This window comes from Onthophagus taurus, chromosome 7 (genome assembly GCF_036711975.1).
Source record: "Onthophagus taurus isolate NC chromosome 7, IU_Otau_3.0, whole genome shotgun sequence".
NCBI lineage: Eukaryota > Metazoa > Arthropoda > Insecta > Coleoptera > Scarabaeidae > Onthophagus > Onthophagus taurus.
In genome coordinates, this window is record NC_091972.1 from 12980169 (window position 1) to 12998885 (window position 18717).

The window sequence follows — 18717 nt, forward strand, 5'->3', positions numbered from 1 at the left end:
TATTACGGCATTAATCGCCTTTAATTCTATTTAACAATATTCTAATTAATACTTTAATGCTTGTTAAAAACATTTAAATTACTTAATCTTAAATTAAAATTGACAGATTAGGTTATCTCTTTCTATTTTGTATAGTGTAATTTTATACTTTTCAGATCATCTTAAGTTACTCTTTAAAACACTACTTTTCTCTTAATAACTCTTAACAAGCGATCAATTAATTAAATATAATCGAAATGAGTTATATGAACGAATTATCACAATCACAAGAATATTTAAGTTTTCGAAGCAGTGTACCTTTAAAAAATATTTGCGTTGATGCCGACAATACAAAGGTAATTAACTATATTGTACTCTTTCAAATATTTATTATTAACTTTTAGGGTTGGAAAATTTATGATTGCGGCCCCAAAAACGTGAAATGTCCTTTAGTGTGCCTTCCTCCTGTCTCAGGAACTGCTGATGTATTTTTCAGACAAGCTCTTGCACTTTCAGCAAAAGGGATAAGAATTATTTCAGCTGAAGGTCCGGTTTATTGGAATGTAAAGGAATGGTGTGAGGGGTTTAAAAAACTTTTGGATTATTTAAAAATCGATAAAATTCATTTATTTGGAGCTTCGCTAGGTAAAAAGAAATTGTTACAATTTTATGATTCTTATCAATATACTTTTAGGTGGTTATCTTGCTCAAAAATTTGCGGAATACACTTCTCATTGCCCCCGAGTGGCTTCTTTAATTCTTTGTAATGCATTTACAGACACTTCAGTATTTAAAAATCACGAATCAGCTTCATTATATTGGATAATGCCAGCTTTAGTGTTAAAACGAATGGTAATGGGAAATTTTAGTGCTGAGAAAGTGGATCCTGAGATTGTTGATGCTATAGATTTTATGGTTGAAAGGGTTTTGATTTTGTTATTGATTTTATGTCTTAATTACTAATGTAATTATTATTATTTTTAGTTGGATAGTCTTCCTCAAGCTGAATTAGCAAGTAGATTAACTTTAAATTGCGTAAAAGGTTACGTTGAAGCTCATAAATTGTCAAATGTACCTGTTACGATAATCGATGTTTTTGATGAATACGCGTTATCAAGTGCCGTCCGAGAAGAATTATATAAATGTTATCCTCAAGCTAAACTTGCCCATTTAAAATCGGGTGGAAATTTTCCTTATTTAAGTCGGTGTGCTGAAGTTAACCTTCATTTACAGGTTAAAATAACTTTTTAATTTTTATATAATCAAAGTTAAAGATAATTTTTTAGATTCATTTGAGACAATTTGATGGAACACCTAATGCAGCGTCTGATAGAAATTTGGTTAGCAATAAATGAAAAACAAGATGTGAATCAAAATATTTCTGAATAGTAATAAATTGTATACTTGGCTGTTTAATCCCAAAGGATTAGTAAACGATGTTTTAATAGTTTTTAAGTTCAAACCAAGGATAATTGAATAACAATACTTTATCATTCATCATACGAAAGTTGTGCCAAATCTGGTTGTAGTAGATCAAATCTAGTCTTAAAACAGATTGTTAATAAGTCATTTAAATTTTTTTAAATTACTATTATTGTTTATTCATATTATTTTTACTATATTAATTTCTTTTTATTATCTCAAAAACATTCGAATTTTTTTATATATTGTATTTTGAATAATATCTTATGAATATATTTTAGTGATATTTAGATATAACAAATATATTTTGATATTATACCTATTAATGTTTTAATAATTCCTTATAAATAAGTACAAAAATTATAGTTATGTTTTATATTGTTTATTTTTAGTTTTTTTCTATGGTTTTAATTTAACAAATGTTTAAAACTCATTCAGGCATGATGTAACTCTATATTTGGTTCATTTGAAGGACAACCTAGAAACTTTTCTATAAATCTGATTCCGTTATTAAAGAATTCATTAAAAATATATTTGTTACTGTTTGAAGTTACCATATCTGCAGATATAACTTTTTTTTTGAGATTTAAATAAGAAAAGCAATAACAATAAATAAATATGGTTCTTCATTTCTGGACAAATAAAATGAAGTACAGTTTGGCAAATTTATCTTGGCCAGACAATATTATGAAATACCATCCTTGGAATGTGTCAGTTCAAAGTTAGCAAATAAAAAATGGTTTTGTGTCTTTGACTTTAAAGATGGGTTTTATCAAATTAAACTTGAGGAGGAATCTTCTCAATTTTGCACATTCAGCTCACCATTTGCATGTTATAAATTTAATAGAGCACCATTTGGTGTTAATTCAGTCCCAGAAGTTTTTCAAAAATGTATTTCTAAATATTTTGGTGACTTGAAAGGTAAACAATGTGCTGCAGATGGTGCAGAAGAGTTGATAGTGTATTAGATAGGGCAAGAAAATATAGTATAAGATTTAATCCAGATAAATTACAATATTTTGTAAATGAAGTGAAACATTTTGGTTTTGTATTTAACAAATTAGGTATGAAACCTGATCCAGATAGAATTAGAGCAATAAAACAACTAAAACCTCCAAACAATAAAAAGGAATTGCAACAGATTTTAAATTATCTTAGAAATTTTATATCAAATCTGTCTAAAATAAATTAAATTTAAAAAGCAGTAGGTATAGCAAAGATGATGAGTGATGAGAAAAGCTAGAGAATCCAATAGTGATTTCGAATTATTTCTTTTGAACTATAGAAATGTAATAGTTGCAGGATTGAAATATTCGCCAGCACAATTACATTTTGATAAAAATATTAGAACCAAAATAGTATTTAATGAGAAGGACTTGGAATTTAAAAGATATAGGGAAGAAGATATGGTGTGGTTTAAGAAGACCAAAGAAGGTTTATGGGAAAAAGCGATTATTGTTAAAGTATTGAAAACCCCTAGGTCATACTTAATTAAAATAGAAAAGAATAAATATTATAGAAGAAATGTATTTTTTATAAAAGATAGGTATAACCCACTACCTAATCCTATTCCTCTAAATAATGATTCTGATGTAGAGATAATCCCAAATGATATAGAACAAAATGAGAATAAGGAAACATTAATAACAAGTAGAAGTAAGACAAACATAGGAGTAACCACGTAAGTAAGCAAAAAACCTGTTATATTCGTTTTGCTGTAACAAAGTTGATTTTAAATAATAAACATTATTATATTCTTCACCTGTTTTTATATTATTTTATAAAAAACAATAATAAACATGTACTAAGTTTAGCCAAGATAGATTTGCCAAGCTATAATATAAAAAGAATTGAAAATAAATATGATTTATAGTTTAAATCATAAGATTTTTTCTCCAATTTGGAATGCCAAGTTTAGGTATTGACTTGATATCAGGTTTTTCAACCTTTCTCAAATCATCGGTAGTTTTCAGTCTTGCAATCCATTGTTTGGTGGGCTTGAGCAGTCTTCTTGGATCTCTTGGTACATTTATATTGCACACGGGAAGTTTATCAAAGCTCTTTGTTTTTGGTTGACAAAGTTCTTTTCGTCTCCTTACAAATAACTCATCTTGAGATTGAAATTCTTTAATCAATCTATTCGCCATTGTTGATCTAAAAATAATAAATAATAAATTTTCCAATTTTTCCCTTATTTATTATTAACATTAACCTAAACACTTTTTGTTGCTTTTCAGATTCGAATTTTTCAAAATTTTTAATTTGTTCTTTTTCCAATCGCTCCATTTTCCATTTTTGAACTGCTGTTTTCATTTCTTCTTGTCTCTCTTTCTTTCTTTCATCAATTTCTTGTTGTCTTCTTTTCATTTCGTTTCTAATTATCTTTTCAGTCTCTAATTTTTCTTCTTTTTCTTGCTAAAAACAAAATAATAAAACTAAACTTAATTTAAAAATAACTTAATCTTTTTATTAACCTTCCATTGCTTTAATCTCTGTTGCATCTCCTCTTTATTAAATTTCTCTTTTGAATATGCTGATTTTATACGATTTTGGTCATCATTAACATTCATATTAACTTTATTGTTATGTTGTATTGGAGGAATTGCCGATTTTACTTTTCTCCAATTTTTAATTGCTTCTTTATGTTTTCGTTTCAATTCTAAGTAATTTGTATACCATTTTTCATGAGATTCAATTTCTTCTTTACTAATATCTAGAAATGTACATAAATTATAATGATTTTATAATTGAGACCTGATAATTAGAGAGATTACCTGGTAATAAAGCATGAATATATTCACATAATTCATTTACATTTTTACATCTACTTTTTGCTTTCAAAAATAAACTATGATCTTCAACATTCCAACCATTTGTATGGCCACCATGCTTTGAAAGGAAACTTAAAAAATCTGTAACATTCTACTTAAAAAAAGATGTAATTAACTTTTAATCCAAATTTTTTTAAATTTAATCAACCTTATCCACAGAATTTTTCTTATTTTTATCATATACTGTCTCCGATACATTTACATGTCGGCCCCAATGGACAATTTTTTGTTCATAAAGCTTTATTTCATCAACCAACTCTCTTTCTTGTTCATAAAGTTTTTCTAAACACTCTTTAGTCCGAATTTTTGAATGTTTTATATTTTTTCCAAATAAAAACATTTCTCTTTTAATCTGATTCAAATCTGAAACTATTTATTTATATTAGATTCAATTCATTTCTATTTTTTCTTTAAATCATTTACTTATCTCAACCGGATCCTTCGATATTAATGATTTAAATTTATTTAACGGATTCACTATGTTTTTGTATTCCAACCAAACGTGTTCCATCTCTTTTTTCCTTCAAATAAATACAATTCAATGTTGAATTAAGTTATAAATTAAATAAATTACCTTGAAGACGATAATTCTTCATGGAACTCGATAATGTGAGTATCACCATTCTTTTTGATGTGTTCTAATAATACTTGTTCGTTTTTTTCTAGTGTTAATTGTAAGTTTTTTAACTTATTTGCTTCCGCTAAAAAAGTTGAGGTCATTTCTTTAGTATTTTTCAAATTATTAGTAAATATTTGATCAATATTATTTTGACATTTTCAAATATCAACATTTTTATAACCTCAAAAAAACAGGAACCTGTAACACGTGTTTATGTCAAAACTGTCAAATTTGTAGGTTAATTACAGAAACTTCAACATTCAAATTTTAATAAAAGTCTAATTGTAAGACGATAACAAATACATTAATTTAATAAAAATTCTACGATGCTTTCCCGTTCAAGATTATTATTCTCATCATTACGATTATTAAAGGTAAATCAAAAACCAACGAAGACATAACCTCCAAAAATGACTAAATTATTTTGCTTTCTTTTTAAGCCTGTTTCATCACCGATGATAAATCCGCAATTTCAGTTGATGACAGTAAGATATAGATCATCAACGCCTCTTAATACCATTGTAATGTTTGTACCTCAACAAGAAGCATGGATTGTTGAAAGAATGGGAAAATTTCATAGAATATTAGACCCTGGTTTAAATATTTTAATTCCAATTATTGATAAAGTAAAATATGTACAGAGTTTAAAGGAAATCGCAATAGATGTACCCAAACAAAGTGCTATTACTTCAGATAATGTTACTTTAAATATTGATGGGGTGTTGTACTTAAGAATAGTTGAACCTTATTTAGCTAGTTATGGTGTTGAAGACCCAGAGTTTGCAATTACACAATTAGCACAAACAACAATGAGATCAGAGCTTGGTAAAATTCCCTTAGATAAAGTTTTTAGGGAAAGAGAAAATCTAAATGTTTCAATTGTTGATTCTATTAATAAAGCCAGTGAAGCTTGGGGTATTACTTGTTTACGTTATGAGATTAGTAAGTTTTTTTTCTAAGCAAATTAATTTATAAAATTATCTTATTTAAATTTTATTACTCAGGGGATATAAAACTACCAACAAGAGTACAAGAAGCGATGCAAATGCAAGTAGAAGCTGAACGAAAGAAACGTGCAGCAATTTTAGAGTCTGAGGGTGTTCGTGAGGCTGATATAAATGTAGCTGAAGGTAAACGACAAGCGAGGATTTTAGCTTCTGAGGCTGAAAAACAAGAACACATTAATAAAGCAGCTGGTGAAGCTGCAGCTATGTTAGCAATTGCTAATGCAAGAGCAACTGGATTAAAACTTGTTGCTGGTTCGCTGGGTACCAGCATGGGAGCAAGTGCTGCTTCTTTTAGTATTGCTGAGCAATATGTACATGCGTTTAAAAAATTAGCTCAAAATAATAACACACTTATATTGCCAGCAAATGCTGGAGATGTATCTCATATAGTTACACAGGTGAATAAAATCATATTATTTTTATAAAACCATTATTATGATACATGTATTTTAGGCGATGAGTATTTATAAGACACTGTCGAAAAATCAGCAAATAACTCCTGCATTAATACTTGATGAGAAAAAACCACAACTAACAACAACGACAACAACAAAACCTTCAGTTCCTGCCATGAATGATTTAGCTGAGTATTTTAGTGATGAAGAAGAAAGGAAGAAACATGCTAATATAGTTTTAGATCAAATAAAGCCTGCAAAAGATAAATAAAATGTATAGGTTTTATTATGGAATAAATGGTATATTTTTAAGTGCATTATTATATTGTTATTTACCTAAAAATAGTCTTAACTACCAAAATATCAAAAGTAATTAATTTTAAACATGAGTTTAATCTTATTTGTGTTGCTCCTGATTGAATTTTGATTAGTGATTGATGAGGAAATAACACATTAACATTCATGGGTTAAATGTTATCATGTAATGTATTGGTCATTGCATCTTTACTTTTTTCTTGGTATATGTTTAATAAAATTAATACAATTTAAAATGTTTCTTGCTCTTTCACAAGTCATGTTGCATGCTTATGTATAGATCTATGCTCCAGAAAAACTACAGGGAGAATGATGTGGAGTATATGGCTTGAAAATGTGTCATGTCAAATAAACAGTATCATCATATACTGTTATTGATCATTTATGATAACGTGACAGAATCGTTATTAGCTCCTTTTGTGCATGTCTAAAAAAAGATATGCAAAACGCATCCATTTCGGTATCTTTTTATTTTGAGAGTCAATGTTGCCTAGGTGATGATGTTGAAGCATTTTGGGATTTCTTTTATCTAGTATCTTCTATGTTTTTACTTCATTACTGTGTTTGTAGCTTGTTGCGGCTTTTTTTTCTTGGAATTTTGTTCGACCTTTTTATATCTTTTCTAGCATTTCTCTAGTTTTTGATTTGTTTCTGCATTTCTAGTTCTGTTACTGCCTTCTGTTCTTCAGGCTTCGTGCGGACAGTCTTTTTTCTATCTTTTTGGCTCCTTCAATGTTATTAGTGTCTTTACAGTCTTAACAACTATAGCTACTTCAAAGCACAAATTAGATTCTTTGTTACAACTTATAACGCTTACAAAACTAAGCGACCAAGATAACACTATGAAATTAAATATCTAATACATAATCTCATAGATTATGTATCAATATTATAACATAAAATGTTTAGTAACAGAGAAACACACAGGAAATGTAACTTTTTAGCATGAAGATAACTATCCATAGCAAAATACTTCACTACTTTCATAGGAACGCTAATTAAACTGAATTACTGGATAATGCCAATGACAGTTAAATTCTGTGCTAAGTTGAACATTGTTATGGTAAAGAATTGTGGCATATTGTACCCATCAGATGAGGTTGGTAGCCAGGTTTAGATGTGGCAATGAAGAAAGGGCCAATAGATATTGGATGGAGGATGAGGAAAGGGTGTGCTGATTATGTGGAGAGGGATGGTAGTTTTTACACCATTTGTTGGTAAAGTGTAGTGAGTTGAGGAATAAGGAGATGAAGATTGGTGGCAGGTGCTGGGGTAAAGGGCTGAGGGAAGGAGATGGATAGGGGAGGTGATGGCAGCGAGACGTAGGGAGACGTTTTTGGAAAGGGATAGGAGTATATAATATATTGGTATTGTAGTTTAAACTGTAAATTGTATCTTTCTGGAAACAATACATTATTATTGTATGTATATTGTAGTCATCAGATTCAGATTCCATGTCCGCCAAAATCCTTTTTTGTAATGGGAGAGTGTCATTGTCGGTGTTTGCAGTTCTACATTCTAAGTGGGAGTTCCATTTTAAACCTTTGCCTAAGATTGTACCAAGATATTTCAATTCAATGGTGAAAAGTAGACGATATTACAAGTAAACTCATTCTGCTTAAGTAAACAAGGATCAGTACTTGCCACATTCACTAAAAGAACTTATTATTATGTTTACCACTTATTTGATAGTTATATCCTCAGCACAACAAATGGTAAAGAAGTAAGTAGGTAGTATTTAACTCATAAATAAGGTCATCAAGTGCTAATCTATAAAGAATGGATAAGGGTACATGGCCTTAATTATAATAACTCAATTCACAAACATGTTTTGACTAGTATTGGGTTCGTACTCCTAAAAGATACAAAAGTGTAACAATTACTCAATCTTTTGAGTATCTTCATACAGAGCCATTAAAGTTTTATATACCGAAAGGCCTTTGGGTCTTGTTGGTCCTTTTTTCTATTTTGGTGGAATCGCTGACTTTAAATTCTGCAAAGAACCTGAATATGATGAACATTGTTCTGACCTGTCCCTGGGCGGTATGGTATAATATGGGTTATAACTAATTAAAATTAATTATATTATTCTAATATTTATTTGATATAAATACAACATTTTTGTCTGTTTATACTTATTAATAAACGTGTAAATATTTATACATTAACATTTAACTAGTCAGAGGGGTACATTCTGTGGGTAATATGTATCAAGCTCATGTTTAACTTGGCGAAAATGGTTATATTTAAATATACTCTCTCCCCACCCTGTTAATACGTTAGGATGATACATACCGCGCGCTCAAGTATATTTGACTCAAGTCAGAAGTGAAGAGTTAATTAATAATTTGGTAATCACTAAAAATAATAATACTCTAAATACAATAATAAATAAGATGGAAAGGTAAAATAATGTAATAATTTGATTTTATGGTTTGATGAAAATTTCTTGTCAAAAAGGTTACCTAAACTGTCAAATGAACAACTGTAATTATTAAAACATTGTTGATTTTTCGAAAAGTTTATTTATAACATTGCAAACAAATTTAATAATGTTGTAATAGTTGAGAAATAACGAATAAGAAAGGAATAATGAAAGTGCGTATTTTGAAAGACATTAAATTTTTCGTCCGCCGTTTGAGCGGGCTACGTAAAAAAACAATAATCAAATCATTTTTTTCTTATATGTCACACATCTTTTACATTCAGTTTTCAAACTGCCCGAACACATTTTTCGATTTCATCGATTTCAAATCAACGAGTGAAACCGTTCGTCCCCGCGGTTCGAGCCGTCGGAGTAGCAGTTTCTTCTGGGTTTATAATTCCGAGTTCAAATTTGCCGCCAAATTTGTATTGATTCCGGTTTTAGCAAACACTTCGCAGACGCAGAATTTCTTTTGACGGAGTCGTCTTAAAATTCTTTAGCAGAGCTCGTTCGAGGTGCTTTTTTTTAATCAGTTAAAACGTGAGTATATCCAAACATTAATTTAAGTCAAGTCACATTGTAAATAAAGGAGTATAAATGCCATGTGGTTATTAAATTTTGTTGGTTAGCTCGAAAGAAACCCATGCTCATGTTCGTTCCGATTTTTTTGGTTTTTCCCATTTATTTCCAATCATGGTGGTTCGTTTTACCGTATATTGTGCGAAATTTCTTTAATTTTCTATTTTTAACGTTACGTCTGTTTGGTTCTTTTAATCATTAATTAAGAATCAAACGTGTAATTTTCTTTGTTTTACAAAATCCACATTGACCACTGAAAAAAATTTTTTAAAGTCGTTGACCCTCATTTACGTCTTTTTCGTCCGTTATATTTGAGAAAATATCAAGATTAATTGTTAATATTTTGTTTTAGAGGCCAATATTGTTGCTTGTGTAAGTAACGTAACATGTTTTTCTTTTATAGATTTGTTTATAGATTACTTTAGAAATTATTTTTAAAACGTTTTTTTTAAGTTTTGGCTATATATTTTACGTTTTTAATCATTTTTCTTTTTTGATTTTCAGAAATTTTTGTATGAGTCAAAAGGTAGAAAAACCAGTTCTATCCGGTCAACGCATCAAGACCAGAAAAAGAGGTACAAAAATTATTAGCAGTACATTAAAACCTTCATATAATGGACCTCCTTAGAAGGGAATTTGGAAATTTTTATCTATTTAATACATTAGTATATTGAAATATAAATGTTAAGGCTCATTGATACAATGCAATTCAGGTGATTCCACATGTTGCTCTATTTCATATTCATAGATAAACTCTGAGTATTCCCTGAATTGGCTACATGATGTATAAATCAAGGACAGTTCTAGTGTTAATTTTTATTCAGCAAAAAGAACTATCCCTAGACCTAGAACTAGAAACATTTGAGTTTAGCCATACAGCTCTTAAAAAGGATAAATCTGAACATTACTACTTTTAGGTCTAGTGTTAGTTCCAGTTTTAATTGTTATTTAATGCTAGATTCTTGTACATTTTTTATAACTAACACTAGACCTAGAACCATAATGGTTATTCAGCATTAAATTCACTCTTATTTAACTAAAAGTAGAATTAACACTGAACCTAGAACTAGAAATATTCAGGTTTAGCCATCTTAAGAGACCCACAGCTAAACTCAATCAAGATCTTTATTTTATATACACAAATAGAATAAATTAAGCATATAATTTACATTCCCTTCCCCATATTAGTGTGTTATATTGAGGTTTTACTCTATATAAATATGATTTGTCACAACAGATTACTAACACAGGTTAATTAAGAATCTCATTTATGTCTTGATTTATTTTACATAGATGAAAAAGAAAAGTACGATCCAGTTGGATTTAGAGATGCAATAATCACTGGTCTGGATAAGTGCGCTAAGGATTTTGAAGCAATCTCTCGTTACCTGGATGGTGCAGGCAGCAAGTTAGATTATCGACGCTATGGGGAGAACCTCTTTGACATACTTATTGCTGGAGGCATATTGGGTAAATATAAATATTAGTCATCTTATTTATTTATCATAATGAGTCATATGATGTAGTGAGTTCTTATAGTTTTAGATACAATTTAATTTTGATAGTTGAATTTATATTAATAAGCTTTTTTTTTGTTTAAAGTGCCAGGAGGCACGCTCAATTTGGAGGGCGAAATCTCCAAAACGGATGCGTGCATCTTTAACACTCCGGACGAGATCAACATTGATGTGATGAAGAGTTGGGAACAAGTTTTCGTCAAGCTAATGCGTCGGTACAAGTATTTAGAAAAAATTTTTCAGGTACATTAATTACAGCAAAAAAATTTTATACAAATTTATAACAATCCCAATATACAATAATACCAGAAGTAACATAAAGATATTTAAAATTTTATTACTTTTTAAATGTCGTTTATTTCTGGTATAATGATCTACATTATTACTGGCATTTAGCTGAATTATTAGTTAGATGTTATCACATATGTTACATTTTTTATTTCTTTATCTCATAAAATATGTATTTTTATTTGATGTTGAAAAATTTATTTTAAACCAAAACTAAAGAAAATATGTGTTGTAATTAACTTTTGTTTTTGAAATGTTGTTAAAAATGTTATTTCTCAATTCAATAATGCTATCACATATTTCAATGCAAAATAATAGAGCTATTAAGAACATGTGATGTGTTTTTAGAAATTATGCAAGGTGTTTTGAATGGTTTATTTTTAAAGGGAATAATGTGGAATTCTTTTGTATGTGTTTGAGTACCATTTATGGTGAGAATTCAGTAAACATTACAACTTTAATATCCTTAACAATTGATAGTTTTTCTTCCCATATAAGTGTGTTTGGAATGAAAGGGAAGAACATTGGTGTGGAGTGGGAGAGATAATAATTTGGACATTTAATAATGGTTTTCTTTACAACCTACTTAACTTTAGTTAACCAACTTGTGAAAAAGGTCCAGTTGGTCCAATGCTATCTCCCTTATGGGTTATAAATCTTAATCATTTTGTGTGTGTTGATTTTGAGTGATGGTCCCAACATCTAATACAGAATCAGAATTCATATGATCGCGGATGTTCAACACCTTGATAATTATGACATTGAGAAATATTTTTTATTTTTGTTAATACTTTTAAATTTCTGAATATTAACTATATACAATTTTGTTTGGAAAACTAGTTTTGAAATTTTCTATGTTGGATGTCATAAATTTGTCATGAAATTGTGTGAAATTGATTATGATTATAATTTAAGTGCATGAAGTAATTGCTTTAATGTAACTATTTGAAATAATTAAAAAATTGTTAATGTATCAACAAGTTGCTAAAATTGCAGAAACATTAGCAAGGTGAAAGTTAAATAATCATCAAAATTGTTGGTTTTATAACTTTTGTAATTAAATATATATTTTTTATTATCATGTTGATTGCCAAATGCATCCTATACCAGATGTGAAGATAGCAATAAATATTCATCATGATTTGAAAATATGAATAAATATGATAAGGATCAGAGTTTCAAATCAATTTAATCAGTTTACCAAGAATTGAGTATAGTATTTAGCCACTGTATTTCAATTCGTTTAAAATGCAAACCTGTTAACAAATAAGACCCTACAATTTGTTGCTGATGCAGATGACATTTATATCATGTGTCATAGGGAGTAATTGGCAAGAGAACCATACTTAGAATTAAAACTACATGCCAAAATGGAATAAATTATAAAAATACAAAAAAGGGGTAACAGAGACACTTCATATATCTGAATAGAATGGAACTGAACTCAGCTGGTATGAAAAAGTGAGAAATTCATAGAAGACTATACACAGCAAACAAAGCCTATTTCGCAATAATGTCTGAAGACTCAAATTTAGAATTTAGATTCAGAATTTATCAGACTGCAATGGTTATAGTGGGGTAGACATGTGGCAAGAAGGAATAGAGGTTGCCTTAGAGTTTCTTGGACTGTCAAATGTGCGGGAAAAGATAAGTGGGGAGACCACGAAAACGATGGGAAGATGCACGCGGTGTTCTGGGTGTTTGAGTTTGGAGGAGAGCGGCAGGAAAGCCCAGTTTGGGCTGTAGCGCCATATGAAGAAGATACCAGATGTGATTGACACATCAAAAAAGATTTGACTCTAAACAAAGAAGCAATACATAAATTGTCATCAGACCCTCACCCCATACTACTGTGAATTGAAACAACAATTCAAAAAGACGGTGAGGAGTCACCAATGAGAATTATTACATTCTGGCTATGTATGTATGTATGTTACGGGGAGTGCGTATACTATACGCGGCACCTAGGCCCCAACGGGCCCCTTGTACATCCTCCTCTAAGAGGTCTGAGATGTTAAACGCGAGGTTAACTCGAATTCTGGCTGATTCCGCTTCCTAACCGACCCCCCTCACCGGGCGTGCTATGGCACAGGCCCAGTGCGGGTTCGCCCCTGTCAGGTGCCGCTCAACGATGCCACTCACTCGCTGGCCCCTCCGTACCAAGGTGGAGCAAAGCTGCTCATCAACCTTGGCCCGGGTACGCTCTCACGAGGTGTGTGCTTCATGAGCGCTAACGCGCGTTCAGCCATGTGTTCAAACCCCTTACACACATGGGTGATAACGACAACCAGAGGTGTACGACTGTTTGCCGGGACCGACGGCTTAACGTCCCCTCCGAAGGACGGGTGGGCGGCTTGGTGAATATGTTTAAACCGGGGCTCGAACCCATATTCTGGCTAATATTTGCTGAACACCTGATTGATTAGGGATGCATTCTGAAGGCTTTAAGGGGTGTAATGAAAGTTATGTAATACAAAAGTCAATTTGGACACCATAATCTTAGCCCCTTCAGTTTAAATTTAACAAGAGATGGTGAAAGTGGCCTTAAATTCTACGAAATTGTTAGAAATTCCTGAATAATAATAATGCTTAGAAATGGAAAAGCAGCAAAATCATGAGTATCCTTAGAAATCCTTAGAAAAAGCTGCATGAACATTCTTGAATCTTTTTGAAATCGGTAAAAATCTGGTACTAATCTTTTGGATTACTTAGATAAATAATTCAGTTTGGACGTTTTTGAATTTCTTTAGAAATCCTTAGAAATACTTAGAAATCCACAAATATCCATATATTTTATATATATATTCTGTGAAAATCCTTTGAAAATCATAAAAATCTTCTTGAATATATAGGAACTATTGAGGAGTGCCAGAAATCCCTAGATATACTGGGCAATCAATAGAAATTTCTTTGAATATTATGGAAACCTAAAATTATATGAAAAACATTGCCTAAAAGTTTTTTTAGTAAACTTTAGAAACTTCAGGGTGTCATTAAAGGATTTACCAAAACTCTGAAGTTAATTAAATATTTCTAGAAATGTTTTAAAATTTTCTAAAATCATTCCCATTTTTAATTTTTAAATCTGACTGAGATCTTTGGCTAATTTCACACCCGTTATTCAACGTGGTAAATAATATATTAATTTCTTGTAATGACATGTATTTAAATGTATAAAACTTAAAAATAAATTCGAAGGTTTATTTATTAACTAATAAAATTTATTTTAAACAGGAAGAAATAAAGAAAATCCTGACGTACGTGAAGTACTTTAAACCGGAGGATCGCAAGAAGCTGTCGGTAATGATGTTCCTCTGGATTTCGAATGGTAGTCTGCCATTCAGTTCCGTTCTAACCCTGAACAATTCGCATCTGGTCAAGGACCATCTCGCACTCGATTTCCTAATCGACATATTTAAATGGTGGCGTCAAGAGCGAGGCGTCATGTCGCTTCATTCGTCCATCAAAAAGTCGAACATCGAGTCTCATTTGATGACGTTCGTGCCCGACAGCAAACAGTCGCAGGCCTATTTCCGCTCGGCTTTCGAAGAGAATGGTCTCGACGAAATTCTCAAACTTTATAACGATCAGCATCAGCTTCAGGCCAAGAAGGAACTTCAAATTCTCCTCAACGATGGCCTTACCGAAGGCAAACCCCTACGCGATATTGTCATTGAATTGAAAGAATACGCGGTTAAAGAAGCTATTCAAGAACACGAAACAGTTTGTATTATATGGACGACTGTTATGGGTCTACCTGAATGGAATAAAAAAGAAGTAAATGAGTATAAAATATAAATAAGTTAAAAATATAAAATAAAAATTTTCTTTTTGTCTATTAGGAATTGGTAACTGACCAAGCTGTTCGTCATTTGAAACTGTACACAGCATTGTTTTCGGCGTTTGCGCAAAATGCGCGTTCCGAACTGAGTTTGTTGTTGAAGGTACAAGAATATTGCTACTCGAACATGACGTTTATGAAGGCCTTCCAGAAGATCATTATGTTGTTCTATAAAACAGATGTGATCTCTGAACAGGTGATCCTCAAATGGTATAAACAGGACTTTAACGTTAAAGGGAAAATGATGTTTGTGGATCAGATGAAGAAGTTTATTGACTGGTTGCAGAACGCGGAGGAGGAAAGTGATTCTGATAGGAGCAGCGACTAGGTAGGGATATTTTGTTTTTACTTAATTGATTTATTTATGAAAATGATTACAGGTTAAATACAATCCAGCATTGGAACCAGTGCCACCACATTGGAAAACAAAAAGTTCACAATACCATTTTTTCCCATGTAATTATCATATTGTATAAATAATTCTGGTGCCTTACTCGGTGTGTGGCATGATTATAATTAAAAAAAGTAATAAAAAATGTGGAAAAAAGATAAAAATAGGAACGACCGGGGAATTGTATCAACCTCAGAAAAATTATTGGAAGTATTAGTAGTGCATTGGAAAAAATGTTATTTGTACAGACGTCTCGCCAATATTGTCAAAATAACTCAATGTTATATATAAATGATTTATTGTCAATTTTTTTAATATACAAAGATGAAATTTTACCGTGTTTCTGTACATTTTGAATGAGTTTCCGTTGCGACTCAGTTTTCCGTTTCGTTTTCATTTTGTTTCTATTTTATGTTCTAAATTTTGTTCTTTGTAACTTTCGTTTATTAGATGATGTGCAAATTTATTTCTACCATCAGTTTAAATAGCTCGTATTAGGTTAATTAGTCGAAATAATTTAAAGATTACAGCAGGCAGCGTCGCTGCCCATTAATGATGTGTTTAGGTAATGCTCAAATCAACAATTGGAACGTAATTATTTAACTAAGAGACTTCGAAATGGTACAGACTGCAAAATAGAGCGAGCCTGTTTTTTTTAATGCTCTGTTATTGTCCCACAAATGTTATTGTGCGGACAATCGAGCATGATAGTAGAGAAGTTTAATTTTTACCATTTTGTTGTAGCATACTATTTTATTTAATAATAAATTTTGTAACTGTATTTTAGTTTATGAGTTTTATTTTTGTTGTGATTTGTTTATTTTTTTTATAACCACAAATATGAACTTATTACTTTTTTTAGGGGTAAGTAGAAATAATGTAGATCTATTAATTTATTTATTGATATTTGTTTTATCTAGGTATTTTATACAGTATTAAATGAACGTCATCTAGTAGTAGATAGCGGAATTCCATCAACGACAGCAAATATTAATTTTGAGTGAGGATGAGATTGGATTGAGATGGGACGAAAAATAAAGTCGAAATTGATTTGGAAATGAATGAGTTGTTGTTAATTCTTCAGCCACATTATTAAACCTGCTTCATTGAAGAAAAGCGCTTGAAAAACATTTCAATTAAAGAAATCTAAATATCATTGTCGAAGTGGATCAGTCGGCGTAAGTAGTTTCATAAAATAAACCTAAATTTTTAATAATCGAAGTAGATACTAAAAGAAGAAACTTTTATTTCAATTACATTTTTTCGTTTATACCGATTAGGAGCTTTCAAGTTCTTCACATTACATCTTGGTTGAAACATCTTGAATAGAACGCGAAAGCGAACGCAAAAAAAGGGAAGTAGCTGTAAAGGGGGCAGGGCGGTAAATCCGTAAGGGCCTATTGCTTAGATCGCTTGATTGAAGGATTGCCGAGCGCACAATGGACGCTATTACGAGCACATTAGCGCTCCTTTGAGCGTTTGCAGCCTAATAGCGGTGTAAATGGGTTCCGGTCGATCTCAACAATCAGCGTGATTCAATTTTTAGCTCCGCTAAGTACCCCTGTCGCGCCCTCGAACCTTAGCAATCCGCTCATGGTTCCGCTTCAAAGCGATTTGAATCTTTTCTATTGGTGAACGTCGCGACGCCAACGACGCCGTCTTTTCTCGCGAAAAGATTGTTGATGATGCTTTTACCTCAAACGTCGTAAATTCATTTTCGTCACGACACAATAAAATTCGTTCTTCGGATGAAATAAAATATTTAAGTGTATTGGTTTTAGTTTGAAAATATTGATTAGGTTAGTCTTAAAGTTTGTGGGTGGTATTTGGTCTTTGTGGAGAGTTTAGGCCGAGGTCGTAGACCAGAGGGTTACTGCTGAATAAACGACGCGAAATGATGTACAGATAATTAATACGTTAACCCGGGACAAAGGGGGTTTTGGAGCTAGGCACCTATCAAGAGCAGCCAGTTAGCGGTTTATACAGGTTAATCAATTTCAGTTTTTGGTTAGTTAGGGGCGCATAAAGGGGCCTCCTCGTAGCAGACGCAGGACGACGGGCGTCGTCGTTGTCGCTCGCTGCATGATAATAGGTAATGAGCGGGCTATTAGCGCGTCAGATGTCTATGACGGCTCCTGTGGCGCCACAGACCTCCCTTAAACCGACAATATCATCGTAATTATGTCGCGAATACTCCACGACGTAACGTCTACACGTTTACCCTGTTGCCGCTGGTATAAAGCACCACCGATTGCATCTCGCACACGTCACTCCCTCTCCACCGATATATATGTATGTGTGTGTTCCCGAAGGAAATAGGTATTCAACATGGTAAACTGCAAGCGAGACCTTGCTTTATTACTTACCTCATCGTCAAAATTGCACGAATTTCAGGGAATAAACTGGTTATTACTTTGACGACGGGTCTCGAGGGGTTGTAGATTGCGGTTTACTATGTTTATAGCAAAAACGTTTTCTTGTTTACTTACTTCTGATTATTATAATACTAAGCATACGATGTGTGACATACATGATGTGTTTATATATCTACGTATGTATCTATAAAACTATATAGCTATATTATATAGTTTTAGGGTTATTAAATTATAATATAAAACTGATCCGAGTTCTTAGCTTATGATTGCATATTTGAGGTGAATAACAAATTTCAGGGCAATCACATTAAAAAAAGTTGCAGGCATTTCTTATAATTAGTCCCACGCGATGGATTCAACGACAAGATTCCATTGTTGCAATGAAAGAGCTGTTAGAGTCCGTAGTTTCTGTTCTACAAGACATATCAACTTGGAAAGATCGGGAATCATCATCTGGGGCAACATTGTTGAAAAATTCTTCCGTATTTATGTTGTCTCTTTTAGTTATGGAAGTCGTTTTTACATACACACTACCCTTGTCAAAATTACTTCAAAGACATTTACTTGCAGAAAAGTGCATAGAAGAACCAAAAAATCTGCGAAACAGTGTTGACACATCTTTTAACAATATATTTTTGGAAGGAAACGAGTTGATGTGGAATATATTTGGAGAACAATTGAAAAGACCAAGACATGTGCTTAGACAAAGAAATATAGCAAATTTTGAACCAGA

General features: G+C 31.6%; 4 protein-coding genes across 5 annotated transcripts; 3 read left to right on the forward strand and 1 right to left on the reverse strand.

Moving 5' to 3' along the window:
• The first annotated feature begins 91 nt into the window (after window positions 1-91).
• LOC111425308 (maspardin-like) lies at window positions 92-1723 on the forward strand. Its single transcript, XM_023059255.2, has 5 exons — window positions 92-335; window positions 384-624; window positions 674-903; window positions 964-1212; window positions 1266-1723. The coding sequence occupies exons 1-5, from the start codon at window positions 237-239 to the stop codon at window positions 1332-1334; spliced, it is 888 nt and encodes a 295-aa protein (XP_022915023.1). The 5' UTR covers window positions 92-236; the 3' UTR covers window positions 1335-1723.
• Window positions 1724-1767: 44 nt separating this feature from the next.
• On the reverse strand, window positions 1768-5045 carry LOC111425553 (coiled-coil domain-containing protein 112-like). The gene is made up of 7 exons (XM_023059652.2): window positions 4807-5045; window positions 4656-4753; window positions 4381-4601; window positions 4176-4323; window positions 3876-4114; window positions 3614-3816; window positions 1768-3555 (listed from the first exon to the last, which is right to left on the reverse strand). Exons 1-7 carry the CDS (start codon window positions 4950-4952, stop codon window positions 3276-3278), a joined length of 1335 nt encoding a protein of 444 aa, XP_022915420.1. The 5' UTR covers window positions 4953-5045; the 3' UTR covers window positions 1768-3275.
• Window positions 5046-5056: 11 nt separating this feature from the next.
• Window positions 5057-6570, forward strand: LOC111425469 (stomatin like 2). Its single transcript, XM_023059513.2, has 4 exons — window positions 5057-5225; window positions 5292-5793; window positions 5856-6256; window positions 6312-6570. The coding sequence occupies exons 1-4, from the start codon at window positions 5178-5180 to the stop codon at window positions 6522-6524; spliced, it is 1164 nt and encodes a 387-aa protein (XP_022915281.1). The 5' UTR covers window positions 5057-5177; the 3' UTR covers window positions 6525-6570.
• Window positions 6571-9354: 2784 nt separating this feature from the next.
• Window positions 9355-15944, forward strand: LOC111425184 (basic leucine zipper and W2 domain-containing protein kra). Of its 2 annotated transcripts, XM_023059024.2 has the most exons (8): window positions 9455-9533; window positions 9925-9944; window positions 10077-10147; window positions 10866-11042; window positions 11175-11332; window positions 14612-15154; window positions 15220-15546; window positions 15599-15944. In XM_023059024.2, the coding sequence occupies exons 3-7, from the start codon at window positions 10087-10089 to the stop codon at window positions 15544-15546; spliced, it is 1266 nt and encodes a 421-aa protein (XP_022914792.1). In that variant the 5' UTR covers window positions 9455-9533; window positions 9925-9944; window positions 10077-10086; the 3' UTR covers window positions 15599-15944. The 2 variants fall into 2 exon arrangements, with proteins under 2 accessions (XP_022914791.1, XP_022914792.1); XM_023059023.2 differs by lacking the exon at window positions 9925-9944 and having other exon boundaries at window positions 9355-9533.
• The last annotated feature ends 2773 nt before the right edge of the window (window positions 15945-18717 follow it).